Consider the following 24,204-nt stretch of genomic DNA (forward strand, 5'->3'; position numbering starts at 1 on the left):
GCAGGGCCCACACCAGGAAGGCTGATGCAAGCAGCAGCATGCAAAATTTTCCTTGCTCTTCTGTTGTCAAGGCAGAGAGGCAGAGAGGTGTTCCACAAGCTTGTTTGCCCAGATGAGCTCCAGCTTAGAAGCACTTAGCTATATGCATTGTGATGGACTGCCATTGTGGAACTTTCTTCAGAGGTGATGTTGTCTATCAAAACACCAGAGCAACTGATGAACTATCCTTGCTATGGCAAGGGAATGAGCTGATGGCAAGGCTTTCAAATTATACTATTTTTAATGAAAGTTTAGTGCAGGAAGTCAAGAGAATGATTTAAAATCAAGCAAAAGCTGGGTACTTCTTTCATTTTCTTTGGCTCCTACTTCATGCCAACAGTTTAAGATTGTTTGCTTTTCTAACTAAAAACTAAGGGTGGTTTTCAAATAAGTAGACCAACTGAAATAAACAGAGCTAACTTAGTCATGTTTCATTGGGTCTACTCTGAAGAAAAACTTAGTTGAACATCACCCTAAAGGCTGCATTTCGGTGGTTTGAAGAGCTTTTGTTGAAGCTCAATGGGTTTTACAAGCTGGACTTCTAAATAATAATGTCTCCTTCAAATATCATTTGTTTGCTTACTTGCTTGCTTGTTTATTTAATATTGTGTAGTCTCAACTACAAGGGCATTTGACCTAGCATGACTAGGGTCCAAAGCAGAAATTTCCTTTTACAGTGGTACCTTGGTTTGAATATGTCTTGGTTTGCATACGTTTTGGATACATGTCAAACCCAGAAGTGCGTGTCCCAGTTTGCAACCTTTTTTTGGATTACAACCCATTTTTTTTGAGATTACGAAAAAAAAAATTTGGGAGGCCCCATTGGCAAAAGCGCGCCTTGGGTTACAACCTGTTTTGGTTTACAAACGGACCTCCGGAACGGATTATGGTTGTAAACCAAGGCACCACTGTACTCCCAACCCCATGGGTGCTGAGGGAATGGGGAATGGTCAGGGGGGGAGCTGGTGGGCATTGGCAACTGATGCAGCAATACAGAGAACTGTGGAAATGACTAGAAAGAATGAGAAACAGAAATTGATAATTTTGTCCATCCCTCTCTATGATGATGTTGCTGCCGCCTTGCTGACTACATAGTTGTCATCCTAATTGTATTTCACCCTTGTATTTTCCTGCAGACTGTGACTCCTACTGCAAACCAGCCAAAGGCAACTACAAAATTAACATGAAAAAGTACTGCAAGAAAGATTACGGTAAGGAGCAGCTCTCTTTTCTCTAATGCAAAAAGGTTTCTCAGAATGTAAAGGTCAAACCAGGAATTTCCCATCTGGGAACTTGCGCTACCTTCTGGTCAGTGGTTTCCAAATAAGTATTTAAGAAGTACCAGCTGCAGACTGTAAGATCTCTGGGCTCAGAAGTCCCAGTGGTGGAAGAAGGGAGGTGCGGTCGGGGCAGCACACCCTGGGTGTCATCCCTGAGGGGGGTGACATCGCCGCCCCACCCCCAGACACTCACTGCTGGCAGCACCCCCCTGGGATCCTCGCCACGGGTGGCGCCCCTGTGGGCAGCTAGCCCCACCCCCACAGGTGCACAGCATGTGTGCCTCTCCAGGTGCTGGAACAGTAAGCTCCGCCTCTGATAAGTCCTCCTGATACATGTTAGCGTCACTTTAGATGAGATCAGGACCTCGATCTCTCTCACCTAAATATAATAGAAGCAGCAAAGGGTCATTAATCAGATTGGGGCCACAGCACAACACTGTTTTCCCAAACAAACCCTCAATGCCCCACAGACAAAACAGACAGATAACCCTTTTTGCCTGGTGCCATGTCCCTGATCCTATTCAGGGGGCCTACAGCCACTATTAAAATTTTAAATAAAATTTGCAGGAGATCCTGAGCACAAATTTTAGGCAGTATCTTGCACAGGTGGTAACTGTTGCCCATTGGCGGTGGGAGGGTGGAAAGCAGGGAGGTCAACAGTAGGTGGCACCAGAGCCAATGGAAGGCAGGCAGATCCAGCTAAGTCTTGTTGTCTCTCCATCCTCCCCCTGCTGAGTTCTACAGCAGCAACAGTGAGACTAAAGAGGAGGAAGATGATAGGCTGTGCCATCTGATGGAGTGGTTCTAAGCAGGAAGGCAGGCTAGCAGGTGGGGGGGGTGGCTTAGGCAGATAGCAGTTGGGGAGCCATAACTGTTTAATGTGGTATGACTTGTTTCGAAAGTATCATGCAAATGTGGACTATATCTCAAGCTCAGATATGGCCTTTGGGTGCTCAGAATGCTGACATCAAAGGCCACCCAGCTCTTCCATTTCGCTCCCCTCCTCTCCATATACCGTATTTTTCGCCCTATAGGACGCACTTTTTCCCCTCCAAAAATGAAGGAGAAATCTGGGTGCGTCCTATGGGGCGAATGCAGGCTTCAGGAAGACATCCGCAGCCTAGGCAGCCCTGCGGGAGGTCCCGCAGGGATGTCTAGGTTGCGGATAGCAGCCTGCTTCCCGGAGCGTCGGGCGCCCTGAAAGCAGAGCGCCCGGTGCTTCGGGAACACGTCCGCACCCTAGGCAGCCCTGCGGGAGGTCCCGCAGGGATGTCTAGACTGCGGATAGCAGCCTCCTTCCTGGAGCGTCGGGCGCCCTGAAAGCAGAGCGCCCGGCGCTTCGGGAACACGTCCGCACCCTAGGCAGCCCTGCGGGAGGTCCCGCAGGGATGTCTAGACTGCGGATAGCAGCCTCCTTCCCGGAGCGTCGGGCGCCCTGAAAGCAGAGCGCCCGGCGCTTCGGGAACACGTCCGCACCCTAGGCAGCCCTGCGGGAGGTCCCCGCAGGGCTCCCCACGCTGCGGATAGCAGCCTGCCGCCTGGCGGGTGGGGCGCCCTGAAGCAGAGCGCCCCTCGCGCCGGGCAGACACCCGCAGCGTGGGGAGCCCTCCAGGAGTTCCCTGCAGCGCTCCCCACACTGCGGATAGCAGCCTGCCACCCGGCGGGTGGGGCGCCCTGAAGTAGAGCGCCCCTCGCGCCGGGCAGACACCCGCAGCGTGGGGAGCCCTCCAGGAGTTCCCAGCAGCGCTCCCCACGCTGCGGATAGCAGCCTGCTGCCTGGCGCGAGGGGCGCTCTGCTTCAGGGCGCCCCTCACGCCAGGCAGACACCCGCAGCGTGGGGAGCCCTCCAGGAGTTCCCCGCAGCGCTCCCCACGCTGCGGATAGCAGCCTGCTGCCTGGCGCGAGGGGCGCTCTGCTTCAGGGCGCCCCTCACGCCAGGCAGACACCCGCAGCATGGGGAGCCCTCCAGGAGTTCCCCGCAGCGCTCTCCACGCTGCGGATAGCAGCCTGCTGCCTGGCGCGAGGGGCGCTCTGCTTCAGGGCGCCCCTCACGCCAGGCAGACACCCGCAGCGTGGGGAGCCCTCCAGGAGTTCCCCGCAGCGCTCCCCACGCTGCGGATAGCAGCCTGCTGCCTGGCGCGAGGGGCGCTCTGCTTCAGGGCGCCCCTCACGCCAGGCAGACACCCGCAGTGTGGGGAGCCCTCCAGGAGTTCCCTGCAGCGCTCCCCACGCTGCGGATAGCAGCCTGCTGCCTGGCACGAGGGGCGCTCTGCTTCAGGGCGCCCCTCACGCCAGGCAGACACCCGCAGCGTGGGGAGCCCTCCAGGAGTTCCCCGCAGCGCTCCCCACTCTGCGGATAGCAGCCTGCTGCCTGGCGCGAGGGGCGCTCTGCTTCAGGGCGCCCCTCACGCCAGGCAGACATTGGCCAGCCCCACAAGCTCGGGGGACAGCAGGGAGGCACAGCGCTGCCACCCCGCTGTTCCTCGACCTGGTTCGGTTTCCCGGACCTGCTTTTGGGGGGGGAAATAAAGGGGGGGGAAATTTCCTTTATTCCCCCCCCAAAAAAACTAGGTGCGTCCTATGGGACGGAGCGTCCTATGGGACGAAAAATACGGTATCCCTGCTAGCTCAAGCTGACTATGGTGGAAAGTCGTGGTAGAGGAGGGATGGGTGCTACAGCGACTCCAGGGCTCTGAGGATTGGGCCCTGGAGATTAGCCACCTCCCAGTGGGATCAGCACTGAATTCAGTGGATCCAAACCTACCAGTGCCCTGCTGTTTGTTACACAAGCAATACGACACGAGCGAAGTTGTTTTGCTGATTCCCGGTGATCAGATTCCAAACAGGGATTGACAAAACAAGAGTGACGTAATAAAGATGACAAAAAAAATAGTATGGGACGGCTTCCCTATGTTTCCTGTGTTTGTTACATGCTCCTGGCTGCAGGGGCTGCCAATCTTGCCTTATTTCTCCACTTTGAAATTCTCTCTGTGTGTGTCTCTCTCACATACACACACAACTAGGAAAACTTGCTGGACCCTCTCCCCTTCTTGCCTAAACCCACAGTCACTCCCTGTCTGCCAAATATGTTAAAAAGTACCCTCTCTTCTTCCCAGTCCCCTTGTTTTGCAAGGTGTGTGGGGTGAGAGGGTTTGAATGGGATGGGATGTGTGTGAAGTTTGGACTCAGGACATCCTGACGGCAGGTTGTAAATCACCCTGACACAAGCACATTCACTCTTTGGAGCAGAGGGAGGATCCCTAAAAGAGACTGTGGTTCGTGATTGATCTCCCACAGGAACTCCTTGGCTCAGACAGAAAAGATGTTTTTGGCAAGATGGAAGGGAACGGGAAGATGGACGTGAGACAGGGTGGCAGCCGAGAAGTGTTTTGGCTTTTAAACGATATCTTCTGCAAAGGCAGTTAGCCTTGCAGATAATTGTGATCAGAGATTGTTTATTTAAATACATTTGTGTTCCCTGCTTTTCAGTCTATCAGGATCTACAAGGCATCAATATAAACCAAACATATGAATCCTATAATTTTTTTAAAAAGCTAGTAACAACATTGGTGTAGCATACCCTCCAACATTTCTCCAATTAATGTCCTATTCCATAATAATAATAATAATATCAACAGTAATAATATTTATACCCCACCCATCTGACTGGGTTGCTGCAGCCACTCTGGGCAGCTTCCAATCTGTATAAGACCAGAATAAAAAACTGAACATTAAAAAACTTCCCTATACACAGCTGCCTTCAGATGTCTTCTAAAGGTTGTACAGTACTTATCTCCTTGGCTCAGGGGTTGCACAACTCCATACCCTCCAACATTTCTCTAGTGAAAATAGAGATGACCTAAGGAAAAGTGGGACATTCCAGGATGGCTTCTGTAAACCCGTGACTGTCCCTGGAAAATAGGGACGCTTGCAGGGTTTGGTGTAGAGACATGGAGATGATAACAGATGATCTACCACCTTGAGAAGGTCACCCAAAGCTGCATTCCTTGACTCAGAGTGCAAATCTCAGGAACCTGTAATGCTTGCCTCTGAAATGATTATGAATGGAGTAAAAACAAGTTGCCGTAAATTGCAGGTTGCTATGCTATTGCATCGTTGACCACCTCTGTTTAAAGAAGTGCTTTAAGGGGCTGGTCAGTGCAAACCCTGTTTAAAGTTGAAGAGCCATCAGTAGGGCTTCCCATTGAGGCATCTGCTTGGTCACTGTGAGAACAAGAAGGTGGGCTAGATGGACATTTCCTCTCACTCATATCTTCTGCTGATGGGACTCAGCTGAGTCCCAGCCGCAAACCATAAAATCATAAAATCCAGAATAATTGATTCTAACTAATTCTCTAAAAACAAATGCAGTTTTGGCGGGCAATGAGATATCTGGATTGTACACACCTGTCTGACTTCAGTAGGAACAGAGTTGCATCTTTACTTGTGCCCCTATGCTGCTAAAAGCTTTGATTCGTGTAGAAACTAAACAAATAAAGAGATAACTGTGAGACAGTCAGGAGGGCTGGCCAGGTTATTGCAGTGGTCTGGCCAGGTTAGAAGGGACAAGGCAGGTAACCTTCAGGCAAGCTGGTCCTAGGCTATTAAGGGTTTATGCATTGACAGTAAGACTTTCAACTTCACTTGGTAAAATACTGGCAGCCAGTGCAGCTTGTTCAGAAACAGCATAAGAAACTGATGCTTGGGGCATGACAATGAAATCTCATGATTGCTCAACAGCTCTTTGTAAGTTTAATTCTAATGCATCGCTTCACATATTCAGCATCAGTTCCCTGCCACCTGTGGCCTCACTTCCTCTCCTTTCTTGCCCTGCAGTTGTCCAAGTCAACGTCTTAGACATGGAGACGGTGGCCAACTGGGCCAAGTTCACTGTCAACATCCTCTCGGTCTACAAGTGCAGAGACGAACGGGTGAAAAGGGGCGACAACTTCTTGTGGATCCACATGAAAGACCTGGCTTGCAAATGCCCCAAGATCCAAATCAGCAGGAAGTACTTGGTCATGGGGATCAGCGAAAACCCCACTGACCGGCCAGGACTAATGGCTGACAAGAACAGCTTGGTGATCCAGTGGAGGGATGCCTGGACTCGGCGGCTCAGGAAACTGCAGAGGCGGGAGAAAAAGGGGAAGTGCTTGAAACCATGATTGGTTTAGGCTCGTGTCTGTTAATACATGCCTCCCTTCTCTCTGGTCCCCTGTGCACTGCACCCAGCAGACTGTTCCTAGAGACTCTGTACATATACATATCATGTGAATGGATGGACTCGCCTGTGTATAGTGTATATTTTGGCAATGATTCCTTGGGGGTGGGGGTTGCGTGCATGGGTCCTTTTTTTAAAAAAAAGTTTATTAAGAGTAACACAGTAATGACAAACCTTTAACAAGGAGCGAATTGAAGGAGAAGGCTGGTGAACTGAAGAGACTTGGAAGAAGACAGCTCAGAATGTCTCTGAGCAGGAGCAAAATTCCCACCCTGTTTTTCTTTTAAAAAAAAACAAAACAAAACAATGACAGTGTTTCTCTGATCCTGCCAAATTCCAGAGGGGCAACCACAGGAGCTGTCACTTACTGGGAAGGGGCGAGGTGGTGGGGAGGTCAGGACGGCACATGTGCCCCGACAGAGCCAATCTGGTGTTCCATCTGCACACCCACAAAACATTGACCTTACTGCCACGTTATGCTTCCTACTTCCGGAAAGTGATGCCCCTTCCCACTAATCACTCCTAGGTAGTCATATTAAGTCTGTTAACAGTAATCTCTCTCTCTCTCTCTCTCTCTCTTTCTAACTCACATGTACACATACACAGGCCACATTCACAACATACATTTAAAGCACTACCATGCCACTTTAAACAGCCATGGCTTTCCCCCAAGAAATCTTGGAGCTGTAGTTTGTTATGGGTGCTGAGTATCGTTAGGAGGCCTCTATCCCCCTGCCAAGTGCTGCAACTCCCTGAGTTTCCTGTGAAAAGGGATTGACTGCTAAACCACTCTGGAATTGTAGCTCTGTGAGAGAACTAGAGGTCTCCTAACAACTCCCAGCACCCTTAGAAACTACAGCTCCCATAATTCTTGGGGGGGGGGGGAGACATAATGATTTAAAGTAGTATCATAGTGCTTTAAAGGTATGGTGTGAATACACCACCCCACCCCCAGAAAAAACCCATGTTGGGACACCTTAAACAGATCTGTGGTAGGATTGTGGCAGGAACTCAGAGGTGCCTGAGGTGGTGTTATCAGTTTGGAATGGCTTTCAAGAAAGCTCCACCCTGTTCACAGAGGCAGAAAAAGGGGTGTTTCCTCAAACATTCGCGGGGTGGGGGGGTGGGATTCAGCAATAGTTTTTTTTTGGAGGGGGGTTCCTTCTTTTGTTCTGTAAGCAGCAAAAGCAGCAAGAGCAGAACATCTGCGATGGCATCCTGGAACCCCCTCATAATGTCCCGGATGGTCTCATTGTCCCAGGGTTTTGTGGTTTGGGGTGACAGTGGGGGGAGTGGAGGCCCTCATGAAATAGCGACAGAGAATTTTAATCAAAATGGCCCTCCGTTGGGAGAGACGGGCAAAAATGAAGATGGTCTGCTGAGAAGTATTGCCTCATTGCTCTCTCTGACACACATACACCGATAAATGTTCCCTTGCTTAATTAATCAGATAACATTTAATTGAGCCATCAATTCAATCTGCACAAAATTGCTTACGAGAAAAGCAATTGTCCTAAATAAACTTTCTTCAGAGATCAGGGGTGGGGAACCTCTTTCAGCCTGAGGGCAGGTTTCAGACTTGGCCAAGACTCCAAATGGACGAGGTCAGAGGCTAAGTGGGTGGGACTTAAAAGTTAAAAATAAAGTGAAGCTGAAATATTGAATACAGGTGGTGCCCTGTGTCACAGTGGGCTTCCTTTTTAGAACAGTCCTTTCTCATTCGTTCTCAAGTGAAGAAATGTAAGGTAGCATTTTCTATCTGCAGGGTTTAGCTTTGTTTTTACAAGTGATACAGGCACCTTTTCAGATGCTCAACGTATTTGCAGTTGATTCATGTCTCTAACCCAGCCTTACCTGGTTGCCTGCATGTGGCTGGACTACAGCTCTCATCATTCCAGACCAGTGACTATGTTGGCTGGGACTGTTAAGCATTGAAGTAAAGAAGACAACAAAGAAGAATCTGGAGAGCAGTAGGTTGAGGGAAGGCTGATTTAAGCTGTCAGATGACTAAGATTAAGGCTGAACCCAGAGTTCTCAATGGAGAAATTTCAGTTTGAATTTGGGAAGGCTGGGAGGGGCATGGGGACAAGTGCTCGCCCCACAGGGAGCAGCTGTGACAGCCATTGGTCATTGAAAAAAGCAGTAATGGGAAGATCTCCATTTTGTGCCCTTTTGGATCCCTCCTCCAATACCCATAATTCACCTTACTCCAATTTTGCTATCTACTGTTAGAACAGAGAAAATAGGTTATAAGCATGGGGCAAATGTGTCAGAGACTCTACCTTTTGCCTTCCACCAACTTTGGGCTTCACTATTGACCACCACTGCCACCCCTTATACCTCTGTGTCTCTGTGTGGGTATCTCTTGTGTATGTGCTTGTATCTTCCACCTGATGTATTGGTCTCTGGTCCATAAACACTTAAAGCCACAATAAGTCTGCTAGTCTTTAAAGTGAACCAAGACTCCTTCCCGCTTTTGTGCTCTGGTTTTTGCTCAGGGTTGCTTCAAGTGCTGGTCCTAATCAGAGTAGACCCATTGAAATCAGTGAGTAGACCCACTGTAATCCGTGGACACGGCTAACTTAGGCTCATTCATTTTAGTGGTTCTCTGAGTAGAACTTAGTTGGAGGCCACCCTAAGATGCAAATTGGGAGGTGGGCTGATGCTCATCTCCCAGTCTCACCTTGCTGCCTCCTGGCCTTCAGAACTGCGAGTTCTTTTACTGGGAACCTGAGCTGCCTGCCCTTGTAAAGTTTGCATTTCTTGGTGGTCAGCGCCACCCCAAGACATTTGCCACCTGAAGCAAACAACAAGGTGGTGGACCCTCTTTAACATACAGAAGCTGTTTGAACTAGCAACTGAGCCTTATTTTGACACTGACAGTGGGACAGTGTCTTCCTGAGGGGAGCAGGCTGGCTTAGGGGACACAGGGCAGGTTGTGCTTCAACACCTTGCCACCACTCCCTGCCCCTCCCCCCAGTACCCAGCCCCTAATATGACTTGACTAAGCTCTGCCTAATTGTAGAGCTGGCCTTGTTGGTTGAGGAACAACTTGGGGGTAACATGACAGCCGCAAAAAAACCTTCTCTTTTTTTACCTCTTCTGGCTGTCAAGGAATGTCCGCATCTTGTATCTAACTGCCATATAAATTTGGATGGGTTGAAAAATATGTAAGCTGCACGGCTCATTCCCACCAAATACTGAACAGAAGATAGACCTACACACAGAGATGCACACAATAGCTGTCAACTTTTCCCTTTTCTTGCAAGGAATCCTATTCGGAATAAGGGAATTTCCCTTAAAAAAGGGGAAAAGTTGACAGCTATGACACAAACAAGCTAAGGATCTTTTAATGAATGTTTGTATCTCACTAGATGCTTAACTCATCTGCTCTGATTAGACAGTAAACTTTTCTTACTGAGACTAACAAATTGCCATCCAGTCCTATACTTGCAAGCTGTCTGTGATATCAGAAGCCCCAAAGAAGGTCTAAGGCATTATGTCTGTCATTGACTTGCTTGAACAATGTCACATCTGCCTTCTGGCTTCCATTGGCTCAATGGTTCTGATGTCACCGAAGGATTTTCCTGAAGTGTTGCCATGACTGCCTACCGGTTGCCATTGGCTCAGCTTTTCTGACATCACAGAAAGTGGGCTGCCTGGGTTGTCAGGGCTGCCATTGGCCCAGTTGCTCCAATGTCACAGAGGGTCTGCACACTTAGGACCAAACATTTAACTGCTTATGGAAAGTGGGGGAAATAATGACAAATGAACTCTGGAGCCCAGAGACACTTAAACCGAACAGTGTGTCACATGTATAGCAATGCCTTTCAATTCTTAAAGCCAGCCTTATTGTTTTTAATACTTTGGTTTAATAACAGCTGCTATTTAAAGTCACCAGCAGATCACTGCAGAGGGTTTGTAGGTACACAAGGTTATCCTGCCATCTGTTTGGGGCAAAGAATGATGATTTCATCAGCTTGAACAAGTGCATGATGAGATGATGAGCACCTTGGCTCAGTGCCAATGTTAATTCTTTTTAGCAGCAGTTTCAAAAGCCATCTGGCTGCCGTTTCAGCATAGTCTAAGCACTTTCATTGTTGTTTTGCCCACATGACTTGCAAGGCAGGTCCAGCCAGGGTACATAAGGCCACAACATTGTCATGTCTGGTCTGCCCAAGCTTTTTCCTTGAAGAGCATATCTCCTCATTTCCCATCTGGACTGACAGAAGCACCTTAGGCCACCATTTTGTCAGCTGCAGGAGCAAGTGGAGGTTCAGCGAGATAGCATCCAAATCTTAGAGGGCCCAAATGCCAACACCTCCCTTTGGTTTGCGGGAATTTTTAAAAAAACTGCTTTCATACACATTTTGAAGAAACATCAAGCCAAGCAGCTGCAGATACCACCACCTTAATTTTCCCAGAATGCCTCTGGGCCTCAACACACAGTCCAGAGGCATTCTAAAGAAATTAAGATTGCTGTAGCTTGTCTGCCCCCGGTAAGTTTAATGGGCAGACACCACACCAGATCAGTTATGTGGTCTCCACCAAGGTGGTTCTTGTTCATAGCCCTCTCACACCTGTTGCCAAGTCGCCTGGTTAGTGGGAATAATTGCAGTGACATCCTCCTTCATATTTTCATCTTGCTCATACTTGTAGCTCAGCCAGCCAGCTTCCCCTGCTTGGAAGGATATCCTTTCACAACTGTGAAAGAATCTCCTGAGATTGAAAGCCCACCCTGCGCAGCCAAAAAACCACTGCTGCTACTCACCCCCATGCCAGATTGGATAATTTTTTAATGATGCCTAAAGCATCCCTATTTGAAGAACCATAAATGCTACTTCTCATGAGATGTTGTTGATGTTCACTTGCTTATAATAATGTGTGTTTCAGGCACAATTTCCTCATTGCAATGCATGAAAGCAAGAAGGATAGCTTACCCTTCTTCACTTTAAATGTACAGAAGCAATATACCTATGAATACTCAATACTCAGCAGAATGAACAACTAGGGGAGGAGGATTTCCTTTACGTCAAGACACATTGGCTTTCTCTCTGTTGTAAATAGAATGTTGGAGTAGGTCTAGAATGATGCTGGACTCAAACTCCCATCAGCCCCAGCTAGCTTAGCCACTAGTCTGGTTTGGTGGGAGTTGTAGTCCAAAATATCTGGAGAGCCACCTCTAGACAAGATTAAAATTGTGGTTGAATCCAGCAAGAGTATTCTTACCGTGCCAATGAGAAATGGAACAAAGAGTAATAGATTGACTGTGGCATACAGCAGGGGTGGACTTTGGTAATATGGTGCCCTGAGCTAGGACAAAATTTGGTATGTCCCCTAAATAATAATAATAATAATAATAATTTATTTATACCCCGCCCATCTGGCTGAGTTTCCCCAGCCACTCTGGGCGGCTCCCAATCAAGTGTTAAAAACAGTACAGTGTTACATATTAAAAACTTCCCTGAACAGGGCTGCCTTAAGATGTCTTCTGAATGTCAGGTATTTGTTTATCTCTTTGACATCTGATGGGAGGGCGTTCCACAGGGCGGGTGCCACTACCGAGAAGGCCCTCTGCCTGGTTCCCTGTAGCCTCACTTCTCGCAAGGAGGGAACCGCCAGAAGGCCCTCGGAACTGGACCTCAGTGTCTGGGCTGAACGATGGGGGTGGAGACACTCCTTCAGGTAAATATTTCTTATTTGCATCCCCTCAGCTCGGCAACCTCCCACACCACCCTAAATCCAGCGCTGCAGTAGATCTAAGAAGCATACTGTTAAAGGCAAATAAGTGGGTAGCCCAGAAGAGATAAAATAGTAAGGCTATTTATTTCAAAGCTTTGGTTTCAGCTTTCCATGGTAATCCAGCTAGGTTTTCAAATGAGCAGTGGATGCTAAGGTGACAGTCTTAAGAACACAGTCAGGATGGGAAAAGTCTTATTAAGCAGGGTAGCTTATATGAGAGGGGTTTTTTGTTTTAAGGAAATAATTAAATGTCAGCTTTCAAATTAAGTTAAAGTGCAGTCCTGAACCTGTCTACTCAGAAGGAAGTCCCATTGGGTTCAAGGGATCTTACTCCCAGGAAGATTGTATATAGGATTACAGCCTTGTGTGTTAAGTCTATAGATCCAGAAGTATAGATGCTTTTGGAATCCGATAACCAATCAAACGTGCAGATTTGAATGTACGTACTCATCAGATTTTACATTTCCCCAAATATTGTCACACAGTCCTTGGCTCAAATCCCGCTCCCATCCCACAAGCATTTTAAAATGTAGATTTTTGAGGTAAATTTAACGTTTTGAAATGTGTATTTTGAGAGCAAATACATTCAAAAATATTTACAATTTTAAACACAAACTTTTGTAAAGTTTTTTTAAAAAAATGTTGCAGATTAATGCAAATAACAGGATCAAAAGTCCTTGTGGAAATGGCACATGTGAAAATGGCATGGAGTGAGTGTAGTAGAGTAATTCCTCTATCCCTGCCCAGAGGTTTTCCCTCTCTTCAAATACCTCCAGATTTGTTGGTTGTTCAGAGGGACATTTTTCCAAGCCAACGAGGTGGCAGCCATCAAAACTGAAATATTTTGAAACAGATTGTTGGAGCTTCTTTGTCAAGGATTATTTCTTTGTGGGTTCTAAATCATCTACAAAGCCCTATTGTTCCAGCATACCAGATGTCACACCCAGAATGTTTGCATTCAGTATACAGTGGTACCTCGGGTTACATAAGCTTCAGGTTACATACGCTTCAGGTTACACACTCTGCTAACCCAGAAATAGTGCTTCAGGTTAAGAACTTTGCTTCAGGATAAGAACAGAAATCGGGCTCCGGCGGCGCGGCGGCAGCAGGAGGCCCCATTAGCTAAAGTGGTCTTCAGGTTAAGAACAGTTTCAGGTTAAGAACGGACCTCCGGAACGAATTAAGTACTTAACCTGAGGTACCACTGTATATGATATTGTTCGACTTGCACACAGTGGAGGCTGATCCATCAGGGCACATGAGGTGCTGCTACACCAATCCCAATCTGCCCCCAGCCTGCCCCCACCTTTCTGCCTTCTTACAACCAGTCCAGCAGGTGGCGGTCGTACCTGTCAGCTTCCTCCTCCTCCTTAATCACATGGTTGCCCTTGGAAGAACTCAGCAGGAAAGAGGATGGGAGCAAATCTAGAATTAGTTGGCCCCACCTGTCATTGGCTCTGGCTCCACCTAGTGTTGGGCTGCCTGCATTCTGCCCCACCAGTCCCAATGGGCACCAGCCACCACTGCTTGTGCATGATGTTCTAATGGATCATATCGTACCAGCTTTTTTGCTCCTAAAGCTTTTTCAAAAGTGTAGTTGACGCACACAGGTAACACTTCATGCATCCAATGAAGTGGGATAGAAGTCCCTGAAAAGTTTGTTCTACAATAAAGCTGATGCTACAAGACTCTTTGCTGGTTATACTGCAACTAAAACAGTCACTTTTATACAGAAAAGCCATACTTGAAACATGAATGCATCCTTCAGAACTTATAGGGTAGACACATCTTCTGTGCTTGAATATCCATTCCAGAAAAGACAATACATTTTGAGCAGCAGCATTAGGACATTTATAGTGGTGCGTTTACTTCAGCAGTTCATGTGGACGGAATCCGCATTTGAGAGCATCTAGGACAATGTGTTCTTGAGAATGCCTTCCAAGGTTGTTAATGCAACCATTTGCAAGCCACCTCTCTCTGCATAGAAACATATATCCATCTATCACAAGATCCAGGGGTCACACACTTCAAGAGTACAGTAATTATGGGAGAAGTTACTGTGGGAGTAACCATCTCATCATTTGAATGAACCATCAGCAAAAGAGTAGATGGAGAAAAACAAACGGTGCTTTCCAATAACAGGGTGCGTGCTGATGTTATTAGCTTACAGATGAGGTTGAGTGCTGGTTTGTAATTGTACATTTGCAAAGAACTCCTGCTTTGTTTATGAGAATTAAATAAATAAAAATGTTTTTTTAATGACCTAAATAAAAACTCCTTCATGTTTCAATCTGAAATGCAAAAAAAAAAAAAAAAGTTAATAGGTTTGCAAACTGAAACATAGCCATCCTTCAATATTTGAGTTCCTCTGAATTCAGCAATGTATACAGTATTCTCCAACCAAGCAATGTGTACAAAAACACAAATGCTAGGGTAAAGATTGCATTAAGATGTATATGTTTGTGGAAATAACATGGCATTAAGGGAAAGTGTGGCGTTAGGGGAAATTGCTTTGCAAAAAATGCATTTGTTGCATATAAAAATGTGTGCAATGGAAAAAAATTGCACTAACATGCTGATGAATTTTCATTAGGGCTTTTTTAAACAAATGCAAACTGAAATGGAAATGTGGAGAATGGAACTAAAGACTGGAAAAATTAGGAACTGAGAGAAACAGATATTGAGAGAATCGCCCATTTCCTACCCCAAACCTACTAAAATTTGAAAGAAATTCTGAAGTGCCCTGCCATTTATGCAGAAAACAGAGGCCTCTTTCTTAGGGGGAAGAAAACTTTTGAGAAACTGAAGGACAGAACTGCTGAATATTCTCCTGTTTCTCTGTTTACTAATTATGGGCAAAACTGAGGGTGGTTATGGCTGTTGCTCTCCATGGACCAGCCACCTGTTGAGGTTTCCACACATACTGTATTTTCTTTACCTCCACAGCTGTAGGGTCAAGGAAAGAGTTTGGTACTTTCTTCTTCTTCTTCTTCTTCTTCTTCTTCTTCTTCTTCTTCTTCTTCTTCTTCTTCTTCCTGTTTTCATAATTTTTCTTTTTGCACCATCTCCATGAATAATCCAAATTCTACCTGCTGTTTTATAGGCACCTATAAAAGCAATACTCTACCCTCAGTCCAGCCAAAATAGAGGATGCTGGCCAAGCAAGACGGAGTTTACAGCCAAAGAACATGGTTGAACAAGAGGAAGCCATAAACTGATTGGCTGGCCCGCTCCTTGTTTTCTTAAGGAAGAGTTAAAGGTGGGGGAATGGTTGGGGTCAGCGCGGTCAGCCATCTGGCAAAACCTGCTGGCTTCCTTCTGTGAGTGTTTTCCCAGTGCTGTGGTGATGGAGAGAATGAGGTTAAAGGGACCAAGGCTATAGGACCTCAACTTGTCCCAGTTGACGCTACCTCATGGCTCAGCTATGCTTCCCTGTCCCTCAACTTGCACACTGTTGACCTCTCCCTGCTCTTACATACTTCCTCAAGAGCACCAAGGCTTACAAGAAGCTGCATCTGTGCGGACATATGACAGTTGAGCTTTTGAGGACACAGAAGAGATGCTGACAGAGTGTTCCACATTTCACAAGGTGTGGATGAGGCAACACAGGTGGGAGCAAGAGCCTACAGGGCTGGTTCCCTGTGACAGAATGCAATTCTGTGTGCAGTGAATTTCAGTCCAATTAAAACAGGGCTTCTCCTTCCCTTCTAATTGGTAGAGCTGGTCTGCAGCTCCAGGCCCTGGTTTCATTACCCCTCTTCCCCTTCTTGTGCTCTGGAGCAACAGAAATCTGGATTTGAGACTGATCTCTTATGATTCTGCACATCACCAAACTGAAATGTCACTGACAGCCTAATGGTGGCAAGGGGGCCTAACCAGATTTTACTGGACCTGTATTTCCCATCAGCCTGAGCCAGCATGGGCAAATAGTGAGGGAAAATGGGAGTTGTAGTTCAGCAGCATCTCAAGTATAATCAAGTATAATCCTGGATTCTCCTGCAGTTGGAGAAAGATACAAACCATGGCTTGACGGGTGCTTGGGACAAGCCTGACATCGTCCCACAAGGTGGATTCAGTGAGTCGCCTCTCAACGTGTGAAATTTTCCATCTTCCCTTGAAGACCCCCTGACTGGGGCTGGCAAACCTGGCCCCTCTAATAGTGTAATAAACCACAATGCCTTTGTAAGAGCACATTCTGTATTTATACAACAGCCCATGTATACAAGGGATTAAAATAAACCATTTATTCCTTCATCTTGGACAAATCACATTATCCAGAAACTCCAAGAAGCAGAGCTTTCTGTTGTCAAAATAAACACAAGCCTGTTCCCCCACCCCTTTCAAGAACCCACGCAGTGCAAAATAAATGGCTTCGGCCTACCAGATGCACAGCACGTAGGGAGGAAAGTTAATGGTAATAAAGCATTGTGGGGTCCAAGACAAATGGAAGCACTTTGCTTATTGGATTCACTTCATTATTGTGTCTGCCCTTCTTGTCCACTCTTATTCCATGACCTAATTTCCCCCTCCAAATGGCTAATGATTTTGAATGCCTGAATGCCACAGCTTTCAGAGACAACCCGGTTGCCAATTTCATCTCATTAGTAAAAATGAAAACTCTTCCAAAGAACAGAGCCAAACCCAGCCAAATATTTCTTCCTGAGACAATGGCATGGACCTCCACTGTAGTAAGACTTTTCTGTTCAATGTCACAGCACAGTCCGCTAAGCTGCATGTTCTTCAGTGGGTGTCGCAGATCACATCTTGAGGAAGATAGTCATAAGAAGAACAAAAGAAGAGCCAAAGATCTAATCTAGCAGTAAGGAAATATTGCCCTCCATAGGTCACTGAAGTACAACTCCCGCTATCCCTGGCCATTGGCAATGCAAGCTGAGGTTGATGGGAGCTGTAGTTCAGCAACACCTGGAGGCCCAAAGGTTCCCCACCTCTGCTCTAAGCCATCATCCTGGTTCCAAGACTGGCTAACTCTGGGAAGCCCATAAAGAGAGTTGGAAGCAGTAGCCTCCTTGTCTAGAAATGAAAGGATCAATCTATTTCAGTCCATTTCCGTTTTGCATGGGCAGAATGAGTCTTCTGTTTGAAGGCCTGTCCAGTTTAAGGATAAAGAACCCTAAGAAGGGAGAACAAGGACCTTAAAGTTGGTTATCAAGAATTAGGGGATTGTATGCCACTTTGAGTTCCTTGAATGAGGTTTAAATGTACTCAATCAACCAGACAATAATTGACCAGAATACTAGGAGGGAGTGGTTGTGTTCAATATCCATGGGTTGTTTGGTAAGGAGCAACTGGGTGGCATTTTCCTGTCCATTTCTGCCTTATATCTTCACAAGCAAAGGGTCTAGAAACTTAAACAACAACAAAACTTACAGTTGGGAGACGGGGTAGCACATTTATTTTCTGTTATTTCATTTTTTATTCTGCAGCCTGAAAATTTAATTGAAAACTGAAGGAATAGGATGTAAATTAAACTAAATTAATGAATTCATTACATTTCTGAGAAGCCTGGCTCATTTAAATCACCCCATCAGCCCTAGGGTTACAGCCCTGCATGACCTCGACTTCCCTTTTGCTTAGAACAGCTACCAGAGATAAACATCTGGTGTGCTCACCTTTTCCCATACATCTCCACTGGCATCCTCTTTGGCTATAAACCCCAGTGACTCTGTTTGTACATTTCCTCCAAGTCCTGTTATTAATATTCTGGATGAGATCTCATAAACTCCCATCTGGAAAAGCAGGTCAGAGAGGGGTGGGAGATACGTCCCAATGTGCCATAAAGCACATTGACCATTGCTTTCAAACGCATGTGGCGACATGCAGAACATGCATGGGGGAAGCTGAGCCAGTTTTAACGGCATTTAAAATAGGTGGCTGTGATGTAATTGGAATTTTAGGAGCAGCCTGAAATTAGGATCTGATTATGCTTCATATATTTTGAACCTCAGGGAAGGGAGACTGAGCCAGCTGTGCACTAAATACCTTTTATACTTTGTCATCTTTGTTTTTAAAGGAGGTGGGTGGGTAAGACCCTGCTCCTTCTCTGAAATATAACCAGAGGGAAACCCATACACAGAGAGAGAGAGTATATACGCATCTGGATGTAGCAATCTCCAAAGAGGTGGGATTTATGTGGCCATCAGTTCTGGGGGAGGTAGGATGGAAAGCACCAGTGGAAAAGTAAATAAATAAAGTTTGGCACAATCTTCCATGCCTAGGACTCCACCTCCCTCCATTGCAGCAAAGAGATGGCACAACAGCTCAGTCAGTAGAGCACAGGACTCTTGATCTCAAAGTCTGGGTTCGAGCTCCACATTCAGCAAAAGATTTCTGCATTGCAGGGGGTTGGACTAGATCAGGCATAGGCAAACTCGGCCCTCCAGATGTTTTGAGACTACAATTCCCATCATCCTTGACCACTGGTCCTGTTAGCTACAAGATAATTAGATATCAGTTCAAATATAAAGAAATGGCAGTCTCTCGGATTTGAGAAGGTACTTTAATTCAGCTATGTAACGCAATCTCCCAAGTCTTAAACAACCAATGATCAAAAGACGGAACTGGGGCAGGTTTTTCCAAAATATAGCCATCCACAACACTTTTGCAACAACTAGTCAGTTGAAAATCCGGCCCTTTTCTTGTTTCTTTAAAGACGTTCTTCAGATATGCCAGTAATAGGATGATGTGATTTGACCACAAGTTCATCCTTCCTCCCACACCTACAAGATTCTGGAAAGCTCTGCCCAGAGCTGAGTCAGACTATGTTGCAAATGGCCAATGCAAACAGTGATGGGCTAGGCTGAGCCAAACAAGGGATGGCTTATGGCCCATTGAAAACTATGTCTTGCAGCAGGTTCTTTCCACCACTGTTTGTCACAACAGCTTTTTACTCTGGTTCTGAAATCAGCAAAGATTTGCTCTCTGGCTGCTTGGAGAGAATGACATTTAGTTAGCAGCTGTATCTGGTCCCCACTGAGAGTGGAAATGCAGAAATATCAACAGTAGGCAGTCACAGAGCCAAATAAGTCCCCCTTTGCACTATATATTTAAAGCAGTATCACATCATTTTAAAAATTTGCGGCTTCTTGAAAAAAAAATCCTGGGAAGTGTAGTTTGTTAAGGGTGCTCAGAGTTTTTAGGACACCCTTATTCCCCTCAAAGAGCTACCATTGACAGAGTTTCCTGGGAAGAGCGATGGACCACCAAGCCATTCTGAGCATTGTAGCTCTGTGAGGGGAACAGGGGTCCCCTAACAACTCCCAGCACCCTTAACAAACCACAGTTCCTAGGATTCTTTGTGGGGAAACCATGGCTGCTTAAAAGTGTATGATATTGCTTTAAATCTATACTGCAGATGGGGCCTATTTCTAGTTGTGTCTCCATCCTCTGTAGTATCAGGTTCTACAAGGTCAACACTTAGACTGAGGAGGAGGAAGCTGACAGCCAGTGCCACCCAATGACTGGGTGTAAGTAAGAGGACAGGTGGGAGCTGGCTGGGATTGGACAAAGACTGGTGGGGCTGTGCCCTATTTACCCTAATAGACCTGCCCACACTGGGATGCTGAAGGGGAGGGATTGGATGCAAACTGTGATGGGGATGGGTACGGGGGTGGGTGAGGTTTAAAAAGGGGTAGTTTCTGTCAGGTATGGGAGAAGTACAAAGGGGTAGACAGGATTGGTAAACAGAGCAAGCAAGGGGTGGCAGTACCTAGTGGGTATGTAAATATAGATATAATCTACAGGAGATAAGTTCATCAAAGACGCAGAACCCTGTGTACAACTTCATAATAATACTATTGAAATAAACAGTACAAATTAAGAAAGATGTTCGTTTAATCAAAACATCTGCATTTTAACACTGTAACAAGCATTTAATATTAAATTGTGACAAAGCAATTAATGTTAACATTACATCTCGTCTTCTAGAATTCTATGAAAGGTCGTCACATAGTTGTGAATTTTCTGCTGTCCTTACTGTTGTGTGTTGCTAAGAGGAGGCCAGAAAGAGGTTCCATAAGCATTTAGCCGGGACAGGCTTACAGAGAAAAACCCCATACCCAAGAATTGCAGTGAAGGACTCATCTGTTAGGGCAAATGGGGCACTGCCCCACCAACTTGAGTCTGCTCCTAGCCAGTCTCCACCTGCCTGCTTTGTGGGCCTGTGTCTTTCCATGTCCAGCATTTTTGCAGAGAACTTGGATCTCATTGAAGAACTTGGGTGTCAATGACAGCAAACTGAAAGATTTGTGTCATCAGTCAGCATGGGATCATGGATGATAATGTGTTGGTTTTGGATGTAGATGACTCATGATTAAATCTGGTGTTTCATTTGTGCCATAGTTCTCCAGGACTTAGCCTTGGGCTTTTCAATGCAAGGGCTCAGCTGTGGATATGCTGAGAAGTAATAATAATAATAATAATAATAATAATAATAATAATAATTAAAAAAAATTTTTTTTAAAGGTCTGCTTCTGAGCATTTGCTGCACCACCAATAATCACAAATTGCCAATTTCCTACCAAGCTTGGTTCAAGGTCCTTTTGTTGATTCACAGAGCCCTAAACAACTTGACCCTCAAGTACGTTAAGGACAGCCTGAGACACAGTTCCAAGCACCCTTAACAAAATGACAGTTCCCAAGATTCTTTGAGGAAGCCATGAGTTCTAAATGTGCATTCAATGTGTTTCAAATATATGGTGCGGATGCGACTAAAGTTTCTAGGCCTGCTATTTGCAGAAGCTTGTGAATTGGGCTGAGCAGGATTTCCAGTTAACCACTTAGAATATTTTATTCCCTGCCCCCAGAGTACTCACAGTGTCCAACTATGAGATGCTCAGCCTTAACATTCCTGAGCACTGGAACTCGCCATCACAGTCTGCTTGTGAACCTTACTAAGGCACCTTTCTGGCCACTGCCTGAGTGTAGGAACCACTAGTATGAGTGACCATGACTGGAGGGCAGCAGCATTATTCTTTTTAAGTGATAACTCAACAACGCTTTTGCATCAGTTTAAGAAATGCCTCCCACACACCTTCCTAGGAATGTCCTATGTACAAGCAAAATCCCCTCCTCTTTACCATTTCCACCTCTGAACCAATAGAGTTGGTAAGAAATAGCAGACAAGGTGGAGAATATGCACTGAAGCCAGCCAGGCATCAGCTGGCCACTTTTCTGAATACAGTGGTACCTCGGGTTAAGAACTTAATTCGTTCCGAAGGTCCATTCTTAACCTGAAACTGTTCTTAACCTGAGGTACCACTTTAGCTAATGGGGCCTCCCGCTGCCACGGCACGATTTCTGTTCTCATTCTGAAGCAAAGTTCTTAACCCGAGGTACTATTTCTGGGTTGCTGTAACCTGAAGCGTCTGTAACCCGAGGTACCACTGTATCTTTTTCTCCATCTCTCTTGCCCAAGCACCAGCCTTTCCTTTCCATCCCTTCTCGGGAGTATCAGGATTGCGGTTTGTTCCTTTCAGCTCATGGCTAGTCAACCTTGCTCAAAGGTTCAGAAGCACCCCGCCATTCCTCTCTCACCTCATTTGGCGGCTGGGGGGGGGCACATCTGCTTATTTGGTTCCAGAGAATTCATTTCATCTTGCCATTGGGCCATTTATTTATTTATTTCCCCTGGCCAGCTTTTCTTTAAAAAGCCTGTCTCCCTTGATTTAGTGAGCCAATAGTGGCGGGGAGAGAAAAGGAGGAAAGGAAGAAAATGTAATGAATAAAAGGCAATGAATAAAAGGCATTTGGAACATCTGGAGTTGCTCTTAGGCAACGCGCAATATCCCAGCCCAGATGTTGGGAGACGGCCTTCTGCTTGTGAACATGTCAAAATGTAGAATTCCATTCACACCACTTTTATTCCTCTTTTTTTTTTGCCTGACCTATCTTGGCCACTTGATTGGCACCTTCCAAAGTTGGGGGGGGGGTAATTTCATTCATTCAAAAAGGCTTATAAGCCTTTGAAGAAGACTGTCCTCTTATATTACTCAATATACCTGTGACCCTCCAGATGTTGCTGCCATCAGCCCCAGTCAACATGACCAATGATCAAGGGAGTTGGGGTCCAGCAACATCTGGAAGATTGTATGTTCCTCAACCCTGCTTGACAGAGTTTACAGCAGCGGTGCAAAATCTGTGAGTTGAATCCAACTAAGTTATACTGGCATGCTCTGGTCCACGGGGTCACAAAGAGTCGGACACGACTAAATGACTGAACAACAACAACAACAAAGTTATACTCACAGTAGACCAACTGAAATTACTAGACCTAAGTCATGAAAAGGACTAGTACTGGCTCCAAACCCACGGTCCTCCAGATGTTGTTGGACTATATTTCTCATCATCCCTGAACATTGAACTACAATGTCCATCATCCTTGGCCACCGGCTACAGTGGCTAGGGCTGGTGGGAGTTGGAGTCCAACAAAACCTAGGAGGCCCAAGTTTCCTGATGCCCACTCTAAAGAAAGCATTTAATGGCCTGCTTCAGCATAGGCTGTTGAACAAGATCAGGCTGCTTGCCTTGCAGGGTGACTCCCCCAGCACAGCTGGCATCTCTGAGATAACACATCATGACGCAGCTCAGCTTCACTGAATCACATTTTGACAGGAATAAAGAATCACAGGGGTAAACTGCAAAGTCCCTGTAGACTGGCGCAGCTTCACTTCCTTCAACCGGAGTGTGCAAAGATGATTTACATCTTACTGTGGATCTGGCCCAGAGAGTGGAAAAGATGCTGGGAGTGGAAGAAAGATGGTCCATCAGCAAAAACTCCTGCATAGCACAGGCAATGACGTCCTTTGCAGAGCGGACACGCTCCATCACCTTCACCGCCCCAGCGTGACAGCAGCCGAGGGGGGCGGGAGAGATGCAAAAGGAGGCTAGGCCGCTGGAGGTGTCATCCCTCATGGTCTGGACACGCTTCATCCGTCAGCATATTGGACAGCTCAGTGCTCTTGGCGAACCCCCGGCACACTCCATCTGCCCCCAACATGGTGCCCATCAATCATCTAGCATAGGCACACCCAGGAACATCACAAGAACTGCCTGTGAGTGAAATGTGTGGTGTTCTCTCCCTCTCTCTCTCTCTCCACCCGCCCTTCCTCACACACCACTGTGCTGTGCAGATAAATTATGAGCCACTAAAAAAGGTGAATATAGGAGTGTTCATCAAAGGGACAGTTAAATAGATTGCAGAGGGTAATTGTGGATGAGGAGGAAGGAAGCTACAAAAGATAAACTGCAGCCTAGACAGTATGTAACACTGAACTAGCCCTCCCACTACCCTCCACTGGCACTGTTGCAAGAAGATCAGAGGTTAGCAGAATAAACGTGGGGGAGCCTCTGCTCTAGCCCCTCCCCCCATCTTCATTGCTCTTCTGTGTAGCTGCAGCGAAATCAAAAGACTTTCAACTAACCACAGTTTCTCATTACATCCAAACCTGGACAAACTGTAGTTAGCAATAACTGTGCTTTAGTTTCAAACCATGGTTTACAATGCTGGCTTGTTTCCCTAAACCATCATTACCACTAACCTCAGCTCTCAGTTTGGATTAAACAAGTAACTGTGGTTGGCTGAAAAGTGAGAGTGGAGCTCCTGATTTCCTTTGGGGCATGTGTACTGGAGGCTTTCCTATGTTTATACCTGTACACCTGCATGCAGCCTATATGTTGCAGATGAAAAGGGGACAATAATAACAGGATGCCCAGAGATTAGACATTTATGTCTGAGGCCCTAACTTCAAGTGCCATTAATGATGACATGATCAGCAATAATGCAGTGTTTATTAAATACTAGACGTTGTGGGTGGGAACTATAATCAAGATTGCGTTGTGTAGCTAGGGGCTCTTGAAGCCTTCCTTCCCCAGCAACAACCTTCATCAAAGTCACCCCTCTCAACG

The 24,204-nt window shown here is 46.2% G+C and overlaps 1 protein-coding gene across 2 annotated transcripts in view; it reads left to right on the forward strand.

Annotated features, from left to right (window-relative positions):
• Positions 1-8,975, forward strand: part of NTN3 (netrin 3) — a 113,893-nt gene extending 104,918 nt beyond the window's left edge. For both annotated transcript variants that reach the window (XM_083412442.1, XM_083412441.1), the window contains 2 exons: positions 1,176-1,250; positions 6,156-8,975. In XM_083412442.1, coding sequence (XP_083268568.1) covers positions 1,176-1,250; positions 6,156-6,484 — 404 coding nt within the window. In that variant the 3' untranslated portion in view covers positions 6,485-8,975. The remainder of the gene's footprint in view (positions 1-1,175; positions 1,251-6,155) is intronic.
• The last annotated feature ends 15,229 nt before the right edge of the window (positions 8,976-24,204 follow it).

The sequence above is a fragment of the Podarcis tiliguerta genome (assembly GCF_965153285.1).
Source record: "Podarcis tiliguerta genome assembly, chromosome: 14".
NCBI classification, from domain to species: Eukaryota; Metazoa; Chordata; class Lepidosauria; order Squamata; family Lacertidae; genus Podarcis; species Podarcis tiliguerta.